This window comes from Mauremys mutica, chromosome 19, assembly GCF_020497125.1.
Source record: "Mauremys mutica isolate MM-2020 ecotype Southern chromosome 19, ASM2049712v1, whole genome shotgun sequence".
Taxonomy (NCBI): Eukaryota; Metazoa; Chordata; order Testudines; family Geoemydidae; genus Mauremys; species Mauremys mutica.
The window spans coordinates 19,027,884-19,046,586 of NC_059090.1; the positions used below are offsets into that span (position 1 = coordinate 19,027,884).

The 18,703-nt window shown below is 43.5% G+C and overlaps 1 protein-coding gene across 10 annotated transcripts in view; it reads left to right on the forward strand.

The window, feature by feature from the left end:
• HNF1B (HNF1 homeobox B) overlaps nt 1-10,489 on the forward strand; it is an 84,919-nt gene extending 74,430 nt beyond the window's left edge. For all 10 annotated transcript variants that reach the window (XM_044993571.1, XM_044993564.1, XM_044993569.1 and 7 more), the window contains 2 exons: nt 1,890-2,008; nt 7,798-10,489. In XM_044993571.1, the coding sequence (XP_044849506.1) occupies nt 1,890-2,008; nt 7,798-7,818 (140 nt within the window). In that variant the 3' untranslated portion in view covers nt 7,819-10,489. The remainder of the gene's footprint in view (nt 1-1,889; nt 2,009-7,797) is intronic.
• Nucleotides 10,490-18,703: the final 8,214 nt, after the last annotated feature.

Genomic DNA, 18,703 nt, shown 5'->3' on the forward strand with positions numbered 1-18,703 from the left:
TCTCATATTACAGTTCTACGAACAACAATTTTCAGATTGTGCCTGATTCATTTACACTCTCATGATCATTTTTAAAAAAAAAATATGTTATGACCTAGATTAGAGTAAGAAATCTTGTGTGTCCAGGGTTTCCTTCCCCAAATTATTGGGGAATCGTGTTCTGCAAGATGCTTAAATGAACAATGCAGTTGATGCCTAATTGCATAATATAAGTGAATTGCAATTTTACTATTCTCCAAGACCCTAGTCTAATTGTAAACTAGTGTATGCTCCCATTATGTTTACTAAATTTTCAGGTGTAATTTACCTGTAGCATGTCTCAGGCTTAACAACAAATCTTTTAAAACACCTTGCCTAGTCCTTGTGACTAACAATCTGTTTTGCCAAATGGAATACATGGCCTTTATTCCTGGCTTTTAGTTTTACCGGGTAGGGGCCTCATGTAATTAAACAATAAGCCTTTGGCCAACTGAGGAGCAGCAGAGACTGTGAGGGGAAGACTCTTCCAGTTCTCCTTGGCCAGCAGGTTGGTGATTATAACATAGGTCCTTGAACTAAGCTTTGACAGCAGCAGCAGATGGAGTATCTTGCTAAACGCTAAAGCTGGTCAGAAAAGGAGGTGGGGGGTGTGTTTGTTTGTTTTGCACAGAAAATTTGGATTTTCAGCAAAATATTTTGTCCAAAAACTAAAATAGTTAGATTGTAAAATACCACTGTGGTGCCTCATGGGAATGAAGTTCAGGAACCTTCTCAGTGCTTCTATATCCTGGGAAATTTCCCAAAATCTGGGAATTTTTGAGTAAAATGTTTTGAATGAAAATTCCCAATTTCCCAAGCTGAAACATTTTACTCACAAATTCCCAGGTTTGGGGAAATTTCCCAGGATATAGAAGCACTGTAAAAAGCTTTATCTGGGAATTTTTCATCAGATTTGGGAAATTTTTAGTGCTAGGCTGGGAAAAGTTGGCATCACCATATAGAAGCACTGCACCTCGTGCATCCATTCCTCTCTCCACAAGGGTCCCTGGTTAGACTACATTTCCCAGGATGCATCATGGTCTCTTCTTGATGAGAGGAGGTAGTACATCCTGGCAGTTGTATGGTAGTAGTGCATCATGGAAGATGAAGTTTGGCTGGGGAGACCTGCCACAGAGAAGAATTAAAGCATGATGAACCTGACCTACAACTCCCATGAGGCACTTCAGCAGCATTTCATAACTGAAATATTTCAGTTTGGGGGAATTCCATTATTTGATAAAAAATAAAAAATTTCTTCAGAAAGCAGACATTTTTTGCAAAAAAAAAATTTAGCTGAAAACCCAATTTTCTATCAAACAGTTTTTGACAAGCTTTTCAAAACAACCAACCAGAGTTAAGAATTTTTTTTACCTTTTTTTCTGGCTGAGGAAAACAGGATGGGAAGTTGCTTCACACTTTTCAGCTGGACAAAGAGCTTGCTTCTTAATTCGGGCATTTCCATTCCCGGTCAGCCTGGTAAACAAAACACCCGTTGACTTCATCTAGGATATTTGCCTATGCTGCCTCCAATGCTCTTGTCCAGCACTCCTGCTCATTGTCTTGCTTGTGCATTTGGTTCTCCAGCAGAATGGCCTCCCAGAAAGTGGTTTGAGGGTCTACAGCTGTTGGATCAAACCAGGCTATTTTAATCCTTCAGCTCTCCACATGCTGCTGCAGAGAAATCAGGTGGATTCTCCAGACCTCTAAGGAGGACGCCAACCACTCCTCCTTATTTGTTTTTACAAAAACAAACAAACAAAAACAACAACCCACAAACGTGTTGGAAACCTTTTGGCTTGACTGCTTTGCATCTGCATGAAAACTGTAGCTGGCATTTATATGATTGCTGTCTCTCTCCTTCATTTTCATAGTGTATGCACACAAGCAGGAGCCTCCCCAGTATTCCCACACTTCCCGGTTTCCATCAGCCATGGTGGTCACAGATACCAGCAGCATCAGTACATTAACCAATATGTCTTCCAATAAACAGGTAATGGTGCATGCTGGGAAAATGGGATAGGATTCTCTCAGTGTGAATGGTGTATTTCCCTGGTACGCTTGTTGCTGCTAATGGGAGTTTAAGCCAATACATTTGGTGGTGAATAGACCCCAGTGTCTGCTTCTCAGCTCCACCGTTCTAAGAGTGATATTCAGGGACCACACCAGCATTCACAAAAGCTGATCCAAAGGCCTGTGTGTTGCTATTTGTGGATAGTGTTTGATATTCAGCCCTAAATACCAGGATGACCAGTCCATTATATAAACCACAGCAGCTGACTGTTTTGCGTGGAAATTAATGGGTGGTCTCAGGATTGTTCATAGTGCACAAGTGTCCATGTTGGTAACTGGCATTCTTACTGGCAGACTCAAAGGAGAGGGCCCAGCGTGAATGGGCTGTGGAGAGTGAGTGTTCCACCTACCTCTATCTGTGATCCCAGTGCAGAGTTAAGGCATCTTGGCAGATCTGTGAAGGGGAAAGTTTGTCCTTGCGTGGCTTGGGCTGTGCTATTCAGTGTATATATGGAGGACGTCACTCCACTTTCCAGAGCTCTCAACCCAACACCTGTCACCCATTGTGAATCCAATTCATTTCCTTCTTGAAACCTGGCCCCAAAAATGGCTAGCATGAGAATGTAACACCAAGCTGTGCTGGTTTATTATGACTTGTTTTAAAAAGCATAAGGTGAGTGAGGTAACTTCTGGTGGTGAAAGAGCTACACAGAGTTCTTCTTCAGGTCTGGGAAAGATACCTAGAGTGTCCCAGCTAAAGACAAGATGGAACAGATGGTTTAGCATACGTAGTTAACACAGAGATTCTAAGACCATTGAAAATGAAGTGGCCCATTAACACCCCTGTAGTCATAGGATAAAGAGCAAGATTAGTGGGTTACAGATTGTTGTAATAAATCATAAATCCCGTGTCTTTATGAAGACCATGTTATTTAGTGTCTAGCAAAGTTATGAATTCAAGCTCCCAGGCTTGTCTTTTGAAGGTGGTGTGTAGAGCCTTTGATAAATGCAGCAAAGTCAATGGACCAAGTTTATCTCTGGCATAACTCCATCAAAGTCAATTTAACTTCCTTGAATCAAAATGACTTTTTGGTGTCATTCAAGGCTTACTGAAAATGACAATGAATGATTCTACTGAGAGACCAGCTCTAAACTGCAAGCGAGACAAGCCAGAGTAACTGTCAGAGTCATTGGCGTTAGACTAAATGTACATGAGTGGAAATGAGATCCAAATCTGGGACCAGATCATCAGCTTGTGTGTATCAGTTATCGGGCTAAATCTCCAGCTGGTAAAAACTGTCCCACCTCCATTGAAGTCAATAGAGCGATGCTGATTTATACCAGCTGTGAATCTGGTCCACAGCCCCCAAATCTTTATTGGTGTCACACCAGATTTACATCAGTGAAGGTGAATCAGGCCCTACATTTTTAGTGTCCAGATCAGACAATAGCTCTTTAAAAAAAAAAAAAAAGTGCTCTGGGGACTGTGAGAAATATGTGGCCCTTATCGATTACTAGATAAATAGGAGACAACCTTGAACTTGTATCCAGATAAACTTATTTTTGCTAAGCTCTGACGGTGGGAAGAGAAAAATCTTTGCAACAAATGCACAGCAAATAATGTTTGGAATTGCTGCCTGGGTTCATTTTCACTGATGTCCTTAAAGTTTCCCTGCGAGGATAGCAAAGGGAAGGCTCTGCCACCATAAAAAAATGAAAGAAACAGGATTGTGTAAGACCAAGTACAATGACCCAGACACACAGCTGGTGTAAACTGATGCAGCTCCATTGGAGTCAGTGGGCCAGATCCCCAGTGGGTGTGATTTGGCGGAGCTCCTTTGAAGTCGATGGAGATACACTTATGCCAGCTGACGATCTGGCCCCGGGTGTGGGACCCGCCACAGAACGTTTCTCTCACAAAATGGAAGGTGAAAGTGTAATTCCAAATCCCACTGCCCCTGCGACTCCTGTCAGGTTTCCCACTCTTTGTAGTGTGCAGGGAAAACATTTATCTGTGCCCACAAATCTCAATCAGTCGGGCAATCAGGCGCATCAGCACTCCTAGGGAATACCATTTCCTTTGAAAGGCTTTATCAATCCATCTGGTGTGCGCTCAGCCCTAACTTCTCTCTTGATTAATTATCCTGGCTTACCCCTAGTTGACTTTGATGCTTGCTTGTTGAAACAAGCCCTCTGAATACAGGAAATGTTCTTTTAATCAAAATAGCGCACGATGCTACCCGCTAGGCCTGTCATGGAGCCTAATGACGGCTTATGCCCTTCGTTGGAGAGAATGATCAGCCTACCTTGAAGCATGGCTGGCCAAGATAATCAAGCCACTCGTTTCCCTCCCCCCACACACATACTATTTTACTTCAATTTTTTTTAATGTACTCTTGTTTTATCCCCTGCAAACAAGCACTGAGCATAATAAGCAAATACCACGTTACTCAACCATAGCATCTGCTCATGCAAATTGTACTGAGCATAGAATGAAATTTCTCTATGGGCACAGGCCCGGCACCATTTTAAGTCCACAAGAGTAGGGCTAGCGTGGGAGTTGAGTGATGCAAGGGTCTGTGCACTGGAATACATTCACCCTCAGCAGTCCCAAACAAAGCTCATTAGTAAGTGTGCAGGCCCAAGTTTGCATAGATAGGCCCGCTTTTCTATGATCCATTCTGCAAGCACCATTTGACCGTTAGCGGCAAAGGCGAGAAATAATTTTCATCCTAAACGTCATTGAATATTTTTTTCATTGCCACCTACTGCTTTTAGCAAGAGGGGAGCAGAATTCTGAAGAGAAGTCATTAAGGGACTGTTCCAAAACCCAGGGAAGTCAGTGGGAGCCTTTCCCTAGATGGGGGCTTTGGATCAGGCCCTAGGACACCAGCTGATCATTTGACCGATTTCCGCTCTATTTTGACATGACAAAAAAGAGTCAAAAGGCTTTGTTTAATAAAAAGGTTTTTATTTCCTGATCTCATACATGTCACTTCACAGTGCTTCTTTGACCCTCATCCTCAAACTGGTTGCTAACTGGAGTTTTGCTCTGAGTGTTCAGAAGGATATGAGCGCTGATGTTGAAAACGTAATGCTAGTGGTTCCCATGGTAAAGTTCTGTGCCAAGCCGCGTGCAAGTAGACACACTCACCTTAAATGCACAAGGCCCAGGGCTAAAATAGCTTCGTATCCATCCACAGCTGAATGCGTAAGACAGCCTGGCCACCTACTCATTGCACATACACAGCGATGAGAATTAGTCAGAACCTTCATCTCCAAAACTTGCATCTCCTTGGGTTGAGGCCTGTTGGCAGAGCAGTCAGTAGAAGGAACCTTATGCACTTGAGCAGATTGGCTATCCCAGCCAATGGTGGAGAGTGGTGCATGCAAGCGGTGGCTTAAATAGGTCAAAGGAGGAGGAGGAGCCTACCATTTTCTTGGTAGCCACTGCTGTGGTGGTGGTGTGTGGTGAAGAGCATTATAATATCTTATGAGGATGGGCTGTTGGAAGAGGAAGAGAATGGGTGCAAAAGAAGAAACGTATCTGGAAGGAGTTCCGTGTGTGTGTGTGGAAGAGGGCTAGAAGAGGGCATGCCCCAGATGGTCTCCACTCCCATTCCTAAATAGATAAATGCCACTGTTTAGACTTCATCAAGATGGAAAGTCTGTATTGATTGACAGACCAATAAAAATGGGAGGCCAGGGTGCTCCTTTCTCAGGAAAGTCTGAAATGCCCAATGCAAATTCCTGTATTTATAAGATTTTAAGACATTTTGCAGGAGAGATTTCATGCAAAGCCTATCTGTGGTTTATCTTCCCTCTCCTAGCCTCTCACAGGATCCTTCCAGCTGAGCAAAAGTGGATGGGGCTTATCTATGTAGCTTGGTGGTAGGCTTTGCCCTCTGAGCTATACTGCAGCCCTCCCTCTCCTGCCGTATGGGCCAGTTGTAGTGCTCTATCCCCATCCTGCTGGGAAGCAGGAAGAGGAACACCGCCAGTGTCTCTTGCTCAACAGTGCAGAATGCCATGTTAAGCGGTTAAGCCACCCCTTTGGGTTGGGCTCGTCAGCCTCAGCTCTGAGCACCACACTGCTGATCTCTTATCAGATGTTTATGTTTAGACTTGGAAGGGGTAAATAATTCCCAGTTCCTTTGACAACACTTAAGGCTGAGCCACCATTTTATTGCATTAGCAAACATCTGATAGCGGTGAGGCCCATCCCTAATGACATGTCCTAGTGGCCTCCTGGCAGCTCCTTATCTCCCTGTTATGATGTTTCACTGAATCTACAAGGTCACCCCAGGCTTTCTCGTTCTCCACCCAAAATCTGAAAATTGAAGAACTGAGTAGGCGAGATGGGAGGGCGTGGAGAGTGAAGGATCATGGAACCTCCAGCTCTGTCCCTCCTGCCCTTGTTCAAGTGGTTCAGTGTATGCTCTCACCTCTCTCCCTCGTTTGGAGCTTCTCTTGAAATGCAGCATGCGCCTTGTCAGGAGTGGGGCCGGGGAGGTGAGACGGGAAGAGAGAGGATGAACCGAGCAGACAAGAAAAGAAATGGCAGAGGGGCATGTTGTACACAGTGTCTTCTCTCTAGTCAGTGCTGGTGAGACAAACCAGAGACAGCAGTCCTCCGTGAGCCGCCACACAGCAGAAGCAGCAGCAAGGCAAGCATCTCCTATGCTCCCCAGTGCTCAATATGCCTCAACTCTGATCTGGAGGGACTCTGATCTAGGTACAAGAAGTGAGTCCCATTACCCATTTTCTGCTGAGAGTGCTGGTAAGGCAGCACCAGTTGCGTGGATGATGTGACGTGGACACCTGCCTAGTAGGCACGGAAGCCCAGCAAGTTAGGAGCCTAAATACTTGTGTGGATCTGGGATTGAGATCCTCAACTCATTTTACATAGGTCACAAGAAAGCCATCAGAGGGTCATAACTCCTGGCCTGTATGTAACATGAGCTGCCCCCCAAGCGACTTTTAACTCGTGTGACTGCATTTACTCAGCAGACCTCCATACGCTTGGCTGATCTTGGCAGCATTGCAAAGGCAAATGAACTGGTCTTGGAACAATTTCTCCCATCGACTGGGCACACACAGGCCCTTTTTTTGCAACATCTGGCGTGAAAACTATTTTCCCACTGTGTTCCCCGTTGCAACTCTTGAGACCTTGGGCACGATCCAACACCCACTGACTTCAGTGGGAGTTGGATTAGGCTCCAATGAGTGTCCTTAACTACCAAGTCAGCTGACAGGATTGGACCCAGTGTACTGGTTGCATAAAAATCTTCTAAGAGCTATGGGCCCAATCTGCAATCTTGGAGTATTTTCCCCTTGAGTTCGTTGAGGCTAATGGGAATTGGTGTAAACGGGACTGATCTCTATGATCCAGATCCTTTAGGTGACTAACTCTCATTCATTTCAAGGGGAGTTAGGTCCTTGAATACTTTTGAGGATCTTAGCCTGGGTCAATAAACGGACTTATTGGGATGTGTAGAATACTAGCAGAACTCCATGGAGCTGAGGCTGCTTGGCACATTGGAGCCTTTGTGCAGGACAGAATGTTCTGCACCCATAATATTATGGAAGGAAAGGCAGCGTACAAATTAGTGTGTATCACACTGAACGTTTTATGAACACCTGAATGGTCCTGAAAGCTCAATCCCGAGTGTCATAAAATCATCCAGGTCCAGTGACTCCACCTCTGCACATTGCAACATTTTTTTTGTACACTCTCTAACTCATGCATCCTGCTTCTTTCTCTCCCAGTGTCCCCTGCAAGCCTGGTGATGTTCCACACCTCACTTATTCTGCACCTAGCAACGGGAACTTATTTTCCACAACATCACGCCGGTAACCAACGAAGTCCGAGGGGTGTTGCCATAGTGAAGCTCAGCCAGCTTGTCTAGTGCCATAGCGAGACGCCCGTTAACCTGAAAAAGAGCTAGAGCTTCAAGACTTAATAGCCACCCTTCTGTGACTTGACAGGACCGAAGTGCCTACTCCCAGAGACTGTGCTTTTCCATTTCCTTCACGCAGTATTTCCAAGAGACGTCTTGAGGATTTTAAGTATTTGCCTTTGAGAGGGCATTGGCTCTCATGAGAAAATTAAGAACAAAATGTACTGATGACTGGCAGAAGAGGAAGACGAAGATCAAACATATTTAAGTTATATTCCTTCACCAAATGGACTGATGAGACTTGGAGCTGTTACTTGGAGTTTGGAAGAAGGAATCACATGTGCTGTTGAACTGAGCCAATTAAACTGTAAATATAGATAAACTTCTCTCCTCTCCAATCCTTCCATCTCCATCTATAAATAGAGAGTTATATTAAAGAAGTAAATTTTGTCCAATGGATGTAAACTACTGTAATTAAGTGCAATTTCCTCACCTGTATATATTGCCAACCTTTTTCTTATTTCTCTTTTTGTAAAGGTCAGAACTGAAGGTTTTTCTTTATTTTTCTTTCTTTAAATGAACAAAATCATGAGGAAACACCTGGGCCTAGTCAACGATGATAGTCAACCAGTGTTTGTGAGGACAGACATAAGCTCATCCTTTGTACAGCTGCTATTAAAGGCTGACAAATTGTGGTTTGCTCAATAGTCCAGACAAATATGAACCCAAATTTAGTGAAGGACCAGGAATGAGATACATAACCCAATGGCAGGCTACCCAAATGCACCATCCATCTGGTGGCTATTGCCACTATGCAGAGCTCAAAATTTTATGATATTCCCTGACACGTAGGCATTTTGAGTGAAAATGTTTAGGAGCAAGGGAAGAGGGAATTAAAACCTGTGGACTGCTTTGGGAGTTTTCAGCTTACAGGTGTGGGCAGTTTTCAAGGAAGCCTGTAGCATTTGCTGCTGTGTACCTGAATGGGCTGGTAACCACACTTTTTAGTGGGAACTTTCTATACCTCCAAAGGGGTTTGGAGAAATCCTGATCTTCTTTGGAGCAGGAGGGAAAAGTGAGACGTGAAATCCCAATATCACCTCAGGAAGTGGGAAGGGGTTTGGTGTCTAATATCACCCGGTCTTCTGCTCAATAAAAACTGTGAATATAAGTCAGTTATTTTACATTGTGCGTGACTGTAGGGCAAGCCTTGTTAACTTTCCCTTTCCAATTAACAAGCCAAGGCCATAGCTCTGATGCCACTTCCTAGCCTGTTGCTGGCTTTCCCTCCTCTGCCATTGGATAAAATATCTGTAGTGCCAGGAGTGTGAGTGTTTCATGCTGACAGCCAGATACGTTGCCACTAAGGCCTCATTGTCCTACCATGACCCAGACTGAGTAGTGTCTTGCTCACCAAGTAATGCCTTTGAATTCAGTAGGACTATGCATAGTGTGAGGTCCTACTTAGTCCAATATGGATAAAGGTATCACAGTCTGGCCCTAAACCAGAAATGTACATGCTGGAAAATGACCATAAAGGGGCTGTGGTGGCTTTGAGGGCATATCTCCATTGCCACCCATTGATGCACTGGCAGGTGCTGTATTGGCCTGTTCTTTACTTGTTGGCTGTAGAGGTATTTGAGAAAGAAAGTTCCTGGAAGAGGGGAGAATTATTAAGCAAAAGGCCCATTTGGGAGGAGCTCGTAGCTAACCTTTTTTTTTTATCTCTTCCCATTCCAAATTCATCTCAACAGAAGACTTGGGTCTAATCCTGCTTCCTTTGAAATCAATAACAAAACTTTCCTTAATGTCGGAGGGACCAGAATTAAGACTTTTGGCAAGGAGACCAGATGATCTACTAGTAGCCAGCAGGGGAGCACACAAATAATAAATTCCTCTGGGTCCTCCTCACTCCAAGTTTGGGGATACTGGAACTTTTCTCCATCCTGCTAACCACTCTAGAACGTAAATCAGACAACTAGCATCTCCCCAGCTTGTAGCTACTATAGGAAAAAAGGCATACTGGGCCAGACCCTCAGCTGATTGTATATCAGTGTAGTTCTATTGAAGTCAATGGAGCTACACTGATTTACACTAGCTAAGGATCTGGTGTAAAATTGTCAAAAGTGCCTAAATCCCATTTTCAAAAGGGACTTAGGAACCTGCATCTTGTTTACTTGAAGTGAGACTTAGGCGCCTAAATGCCTAAGTCACTTGAAAATGGGACAGGCGCCTGAATCACTTAGACACTTCTGAATTTTTTTTTAAGCTGGTGCCTTAATTCCAGACTCCATGAGCAATTAAAAAGGGTAAACCTCATTAGAGTCTTCCTATGAACAGAATGATCAATACTAAATATAAAAGCAGCAGATTCTCTTTTTGGGGGAGGGACCATCTTTTCCTTTTGTGTTTGTACAATGCCCAGCACAATGGGGTCCCGATCCTCATTGGGATTAGTAGGAATTATTGGATGACAAGTAATAAATCATTATGAACTGGAAAGCAATCTTTGGAATGAAATTTATTTTGATGTATACTATAATTAAATACCATTTCTTCTGGCTCCCTGTCGGTGTGTGATGTATATCTGAGGCCCAGGTAATATTGCATTAATAGCCTCATCCCTTCATTGACAAAAACAAGATGAATTTAAATGTTTGCAAAGTAATTCTAGGGTTGATATGTCATAAGCACAAGGCGAGCGCTTGTAACCGCCATAGTTGTACTGCAGATGTTGATTCAACAGGCGGTGTGAAAAGCAGAATGAGTCTTCTCATCAAAGAATAAAGCTAAATGTTTCCCTCGCTCTTGAAACATTAATCTCGATTTCCAATTGGCGAGATTTAATAAGTCAAATATTTCATATTAATATCACAGAATTAATCTGACAAAGAAATGGGCTCCAGAAGTAACATTTTATTCAGGATTGCCAACAACCCAAAGTTTAGGGGTGTTTATATCTGGGATTTGGATTCACTCCATAATAAAGACAGGGGCCATTTACAAAGTCCAGTTCAGAATTCAAAATTGGAGCACCTTTGTATGATATTTTGGGGCCATATCGCTAGTGGATTGAACCTGGAGCTGGAAGTCAGGGAACTAAAGTTCTAATACTGGCTATGGCACTAACTGTGTTGACATTCTACCAAGGCTTGTACCTCAGCCATCACCGACTGTGGTACGTAACTATTTTCATTAAGTAAGTCACTTAGGATGGAAATTCAACAGGGTAGACAAAGAGCGCCCATCAACTGGGGGATGCTCAGCGCTTTTGAAAATCAGGATAATCTCTCTGTGACTCATTTACCCTATCCATAAAATGGGGGTAAAGGACACTTACCTTTGTAAAAGTCTTTGATTGCAAATTGCTATATAGGTGCAGAGTATTGCTGTCTTATTAAATCCTGCTCTTTGTCAAAGGAACAACTAGAAGACTATTGAAGCATCAAAAAGGGGCGCTTCAGGCCCAGATCCTCAAAGGTGTATTTAGGCTCTTAATTTCCACTGAAATCCTAACCAACTTTGCAGATCTGGGCTTCAGTGTTTTGGATTAATCTGCATCGGTATCTTAGTTTGGGCACTTATCTGAAATTTGTCTGTCTGAACCTGTTCAAGAAAATCAGGCTCAGCATCTTGGGGCCATGGCTTTCTTGGGAGATTTCTGGTGTCCCTTGCTTCTACCTAGAGCAGAAACACCTATATAAGGAAAACTTCTCTTGTGAAAGGTCTGTATTTCGGCATCCTCTCCAGCCAGTAGTTCGAAGCATAAAGCTGATCTAAATTAACAAGCATGAAAACTATGAGAGTCTGAATGAAAATGATCAAATCATTCTTTGATGGATAAAGCTTTCGGGAAAAGATTCAGCTCATTTTAAGTACAGCTGTTTGCAGTCCCCTGGGTACCAATGCCTCTCCCTTCAGCTGAACTGAATTCGACAATGAATTTTTGACAGTTTCATGCTCTGTACTGCTGATTAAACAATCTGAACTTTACTCTTAAATATTAGCAATTTCACAATGCATTTGGGCTTAGCTGCAGCTAATTTCATACAACTCACAAAAGACCAGGTTCAGATCCTGCTATTAATGCTGACTAGTATCTTACTCCATGAGTGTCCCCACTGAAGTTGATAGGCCAGATCCTGAGGGGGTGTAAATCAACGTGGTTCCACTGAAGTCAGTGGAGTTATGCCAGTTTTAAACAGCTGAGGCTATGGCTTAATGATATGCCACATAAAGTAAGATACTACCCAGCATTAGTAGTGTGAGAATCTGGTCCTAAATAATTTGCTATATCTTATCTGATGTTTTGGGCAGAATGCTACTTTTTATCTTAACATGCCATGTGGTCTCACTTCTGAACCACCTTTAAAACGATCATAGAATGATTTAAAAAAAAAAGAATGAATTTTGTTTTTCAAATACTGTTATTTGAAGTGCCCATTTCCTACTTCTTTCCCCCAAATGAAAGCCATACCCTAGAGAAAGGGGAAGAACAGAGGGCAAATGGGAATCTCTGTGACAGACGCCTGGCAAGATGGCGATTACTAGATGTGAGGACCTCAGAAACATAAATACTACAAGGCAGGTAAGAAAGTGAAAGGGCACAAGGGTGAGAAGATGTGGGTGAAAAATGCAGTCAAGCCAGGGAAGCATTTATATCAAAGTCAAACATTCACCAGACACACTCTGGCAAAGGAAAAACCAAGATGGTGGCTGAAAATACAAATGACTCAGCATTTATTGGAGGCAACAGTAAGCAGTACCATAAAGATACAGGCCGTGCTCCTGCATGCAGGCAGACCTTGGCACTGTGCAGAGCGCCACTAAAATCAGTGGGGCACTGTGTGTGTGTGCAAGAACGAATTTGGGCACAGCCATTGGCAGGATCAAAGCCTTCTGAGATTGACGTAGCAGAAGTGGTAAGAGAGAGAAAACTTGAGTTTAGATCAGAGCTGAGTGTGAGTGGTTGTGCGTCAGCAAGTCCAGGAAACGTCAGCGAGACAGAAGCTTCCGCTGAGTCAGCAGTCTCATCTTTTTCAGTTGCTCAAAAGACAAAGCATTACGCAGCCTTTGGGACTCTTCTCCCAGCCTTTGTCTGTCACTCCTGTAAGCTCCTCTGGGCAAGGACTGTCTCTTATGTGTGTTTACAGCACCTAGCGCAGTGGGGCCATGGTCTTGGCTGAGGCCTGAGGTTCTGTTGTAATACAAATACTAACCAGCTATGGAATTTCATGAAATATTATTTTCTTCCTAGCATATATTTATGAAGGATGCAACTATACTAGGTCTGACTTAACAATAGTGTTCACCATATGAACAATCTAATTAAGATTAATAATTAAAACATTTCCCATCTTCATGAAATACAGTGATTCAAACAGGCTTCTCCACCCTAGAAACGTTCATTGGCCAATCTGATATCTCCTTTTATAAAGTCATTCTGTATAATATACCATCACTTGCAGCCCACACAATCTGTGGTTGTATGGAGGGGTGGGGGAGGGGGGGCAGACGGATTGGGTAAAAGACCTCGGCCAAAGATCCTAAAAGTGAAGGGGAGTCTTTCCGTTGACTTCAGTGGGGGTGTTGGATCAGACCCTAGGCCTCATGTGCCCAAGTGCTCTCCTGAATCGGGGCTTAAGTGAGACTGAATTCTGCTCTATCACAAGAGACTCACTGAGCTCATTCATGCAGCTGGTTTAGATCATATTGGGTCTGCAACCCCTTAATGAGCAAATATGAGGATTCTCAGGTTGCATCTACAGGAATGAGATGGTACTTTTTTGTGATAACTAGAGCTATATGTACCACATCCTAAAAGGCTACCAGCCACCCGGGCTACCTTGCAGGCACTGAACTCAGCTATGATCTACAAAATTTACATGGGAGCAGCTCATCACAGAATTTGGGCCATTCTTTCTACTGTGACCATTTTATTAATTATTCCTAAATAACTAAGTGAGGGCAGCGGAAGGAGAACAAACCTAAAATACATACTATACTACAGTACCAAAATGAATAATGCAAAAGCAATCCATACCACTTTTCAGTCACTGTTTAGCTTGTTCAGGATGAGATTTGTCTTATGTCCAAAAAAAAAAATGGAAAACAGTGTTATCTTACATTTTAGAAATACCCCTGTATTTACTGCTACTAATAAAACCAGTATTTTTGAAAAAGTGTCTAGCTCTACCATATATTTTTATCACACAACTGTGTTAATGGGTATGTACTAGCTAGCACTACAGGGACCCAATCTCAGGTGAGACCTCCCGGTGTTCTCATAACACAGGGTAATATTCATGTAAATGTGCCATCACATTTTTAAGAGAGATGCAGTTTTCATAATCTTCAAGGACCCTCTTATCTGACTTCCTTTCCCGGTGGCGTTTAGGTTTTTGTGTGTGTTAGTGACGGAATTGTTATGAAGCGAAGAGTAACACATGCTGGTTCCATGACAAAGTTCATTTATGACCAATAGAATTTTACAAGGCAAGATAATTATTTTACAGTTCAAAACGTTAACAAGGGAATTCCTTGTGAATGACGATCCATATACTGCTGGAAGATGAATTTTTATAGATCACTTCTTTATATTAGCAACAACCCATATTCTGACTTGTTACAAAACAAAGGGCCACCACTTTACATTTGGGATTACTGCCACCTCTAAGAATAATAAGGCAAGTCATTAGCAGCTGACTTTTCCATGACACCCAGCGGGGCAATAATGCCATTATTACATAACAATAGATGGTTAGTTGCACAGCGGGTCAAAAGACCCATAATTATGTTCTAATCCGTCTTTACAGTCAGTATGTAGAGTTGGATTAAGAAAAGAAACCCTGAGAATTCTTATGATAATCAACCAAATAAAAGTCATAACAACACCCCTGAGTCTGCTCTAACTCACGCTGGGGAGTGGGCCGGACGCTGAACCACCTGAGAATATGGCGCCTAAAAAGGTGGCTTAAAGCCACTTTCCCCTCCCGCAAATCATTCCATCCTGTCCCAAATGAAGGAATGGGAGAATTGGTCTCATTGACATGCAGGAGCACCAGCCCTATGCATTCACAGATTGTGAATCAGGCCCCCAAAATAATGAGATTGTTTTAAAACTCTGAGATTTTAAAAAAATAATAAATGTTCTGTTCTTATGTCTTGTGGTTCCTGAGCCTTTAGGAGTCTAAAACTCTAAGCTTTTCCTCTGCAACAAGGAGGGCTAGAAACATCTTTCTGCCCCTGCCCCCAGTGAGAGCTGAAATTCTCATGTAATCGTGTGACCCCAGGAGCTGGGGCTTTACAGAAAAGACGAAACACCATGAACTCTATGATCAGATCATGAGCGTTGCCACCCTGGGCTTGATGTGGTCCTTTGGAATCAAGAGAAAGCACCACCAAATTACAAACACCGGATTCCAGGGTGACCAGATGTCCCGATTTTATAGAGACAGTCCCATTTTGGGGTCTTTTTCTTATATAGGCTCCTATTACCCCCCACCCTCCTGTCCTGATTTTTCACACTTGCTGTCTGGTCACCCTACCGGATTCCCAGCTGCAGCAGTTAGATGCATAACTCTCCCAGGGACACACTGAAGTTCATGGGAAGCTTATGGGCATTGATACTGAAGGATCTGGCCCACATTTAATTATTGTTTTAAAAACAGAACCATGTAGGAATAAGGTACAAAGGGCAAATTCTCTCACTCTCTTCCCTTTTGCCCTCAAATGGATACCAATTACCATACAAAAGTAGCTTTGTGGTCCACTTCTGGGCTCCGGCCAGCACAGTAGTGTCCAGAGAACATCCATCCAGCTGTGTAGAAGAATGAATAATTAGTGCAAGGGAGGGTGTTTTGTGGCTGGGGGAGGGAGACTGGGGGAATCAAAGGATCCAGGTTAAACATGTGGAATATGCCTGTCCCTCTACTGCACATGAGCAGCTCAACAGATGTAGGATCCAAACAATGTCTACTCCACAGCGACTGGGATACATGGGATGGGGGCTTAACAATTGCCCCTCCTACAGTTTCCTTCCCAGCTGTTGTATTTTGAATGCATGTGTATAGCCAGAAAACAGAATTGGGGTCCAAAATGGCCTCGTTACACAAACTCTTATTCTATCAGTGCCTGTCTGGCATGGCACTGTCAGCATGAGTTTACAGAGGCAATATCGAGATAAAAGCGGACAGCCAGATCCATTGAGGAAGCTGGAACTCAGAACTGGGTCTGGAACTTTGAAGCTTAGACTCATCGCAGCTGAGACAATGTAAGTCTTTTGGTAGGTGCCAGCCCTGTCTGTGTTACTGCAGCTGCTGGCGACGCAGTGTGACAGGTTGCCAGCGGATTTTGCTGTGCAACACCCACCTTTGTAACTGTCCAAATTTATTTCCAGAAGAAAACAATAAGAATTTACTCCATGAGAGGAGCAGGGCTGCACTAACAAGAGAGGCTCTAACGTGCAACAGTGATGGAGGCAGTATGCATATATTTCACAGAGGGGAACCGAAGGCATGGAGTGGAGAAGTGACTTGCCCAGGGTGTCACAGCCAGTCAGTGGCAGAACCGGAACCCTGGAGTCCTGCATTCCACCCTCCACTACACTAACCTCTAGTATCAATCTCCATGGCCGCCTCCTGCAAAGTGGCGTGAGCCGAGAGAACTTGCTCAGCCGAAAATGCTGCTACAATCCTTCCACAATGGCCTGATAACAAACTGGTTTCTGTTCCACATGTTTTGTTTGCTTTCTCCTGATCAGATGGCGCTGGGGACTGACCCAACAGGCATTCCTATCGGCTCTGAGGCAGTGCACAGCAAAGAGCTTCTCCAAAGTTTGGTGGTCAGCCTCTGTAGCTGCAAGTCTGACAAGAGGGGCGGGAGGCGGCATGACCTCTCTGTTACCCCCCAGAAGAAAGTGAGGCAAGGCTGACACCTGTTCAGACAAGTAAATCCCATTTACCAATTGTCTTGTATTTGCTCTGAAGGCGCACTGGTGATACTGCAGGCTAAGCTGGGTCAAAATCAGGTTACCACCTCCTTTGGCACCACCTGCATTAGAGCAGTGATAGTGTGGCTCTGTTTTTGGATTTTTATCTGAGAGCAGCTACATGGGGGTTTTCCCCCCTTCAGTGAGTGAATAATAATTAGCATTTAGAACACTTGTAATCCTTTGATCTTGTTTTATACATAGGGAAACCGAGGCACAGAGGGGTGCTGTGACTTGCCTGAAGTGGCACAGCAGGTGGGCCAAGGAATTCTGGTCTCTTGACTCCCATTCTGGGACCCTGTGCAGTAGCTTGTTGTGGAGTTTCAGCCATTTCCTATTGCTTGTTGCAACACCTCTGTCTGTGACCCACAGATCTTCTCTCCTTTGTGTGTGGCCCCACAGAAAGGCAGTACAACTGCAGTGAACTCCTCTTCTGTCACCGCATCGTTGTATCATTTCAGACCATCCCATCATGCTGTAAAGACGAGTGGGACAGGTCCTGAACTAGTGCAAATCCGTATCATGCACTAATGAGTCTGGTACTGGGCTGAACTCTGGCACTGCCGGCGCCCTGCTGCTTCACACCAGCTGAGGACCCAACCCCACCAGATCTGGATTTGAAGAACAGTCGAGAGGTGAAAGGATCCATAACCCACTGCCAATCCCTGAACCACCGCGTCCTTTTAGATTTTCATCCCAATTTAATTGTCCATTTTTTGTCCTCAGAGTTTCTTTGGGCACTTTCTTCACAAAAATTGCAGCAATCCTCTCTGAGGTCTCAAGCAGACGCCAAAGACAAGAAGGTATAAGGCCAGCTTATGTTCTGCTCTAACCATTAGGGATCTAGCTTTCAACTGATAGCTCATCTCTATTTAGCTATTTCAACAACTCCAGAAATGTTTGGCACAGATGTAAAATTAATAGTCCAGTTAAACAACAGCAAACTACTCTGGAACACGTAATTTTTCAAATCTTGTTCTACCAGTTCAGCTGGTTAGCCAAGAACTAAAGGCCCAAGCCTTCTGCCGTACTGAAATCAATGGAGAATGCTCGCATTCCAGCAACAGCAGGATAGGACCCTGTGGTAATATGGGGCTCCTCACTATGCATAAATACACTGAGTTCCTTTCCATTTTGCTCCCAGAATGCTTTGCAGAAAAGAAGCATCATGCGTCACTTGCAAACACTTTCTCTCACGTGTTTTTAGGCCAGCCCTTCTGTCAGCATTGTTAATATGTGGGATCAGCGATACTTTATTATGAGATGGGTCAAAAGGGAAAGCATTGTTACTCCTCTGTGGACAGCAAATATGCTCCACTCTTTGAAGTCTTTGAGAAGATTTGCTTAGAGTTTGACTGGTACACAGAAAGGAATTCAGAAATTGATTACATTTGTAGGCCCGTATGTTAGTACACATTGTTAGCTCCCATCTATCTGTATTGTGTTTGTGTCTCAAGATCAGATATGCGGAGACGGTAGAAGTCTTTACATTAGGCTGGTGTTGTCGCTTTTGAACCTTTGCATTGTTTGTATATACTGTGCTCTGTGATTTATCTCATGCATTGACCAGACAGAGGTCTTTGCAAAAGTGTGGCAGCCTCAAAAACCTTGAGACATGGCAGGACATGAATGAAAAAATGTTTGTGATCATAATAACAGTAATGAATTGAGAATACTATCCTAATATCTTACTTTTATATAGCACCATATTCATACCTAAGAATCTCAAAGTGCTCTACAGATGAATGAATACAGAATACTTCATCCACCAGTGAAATGCAGCCAC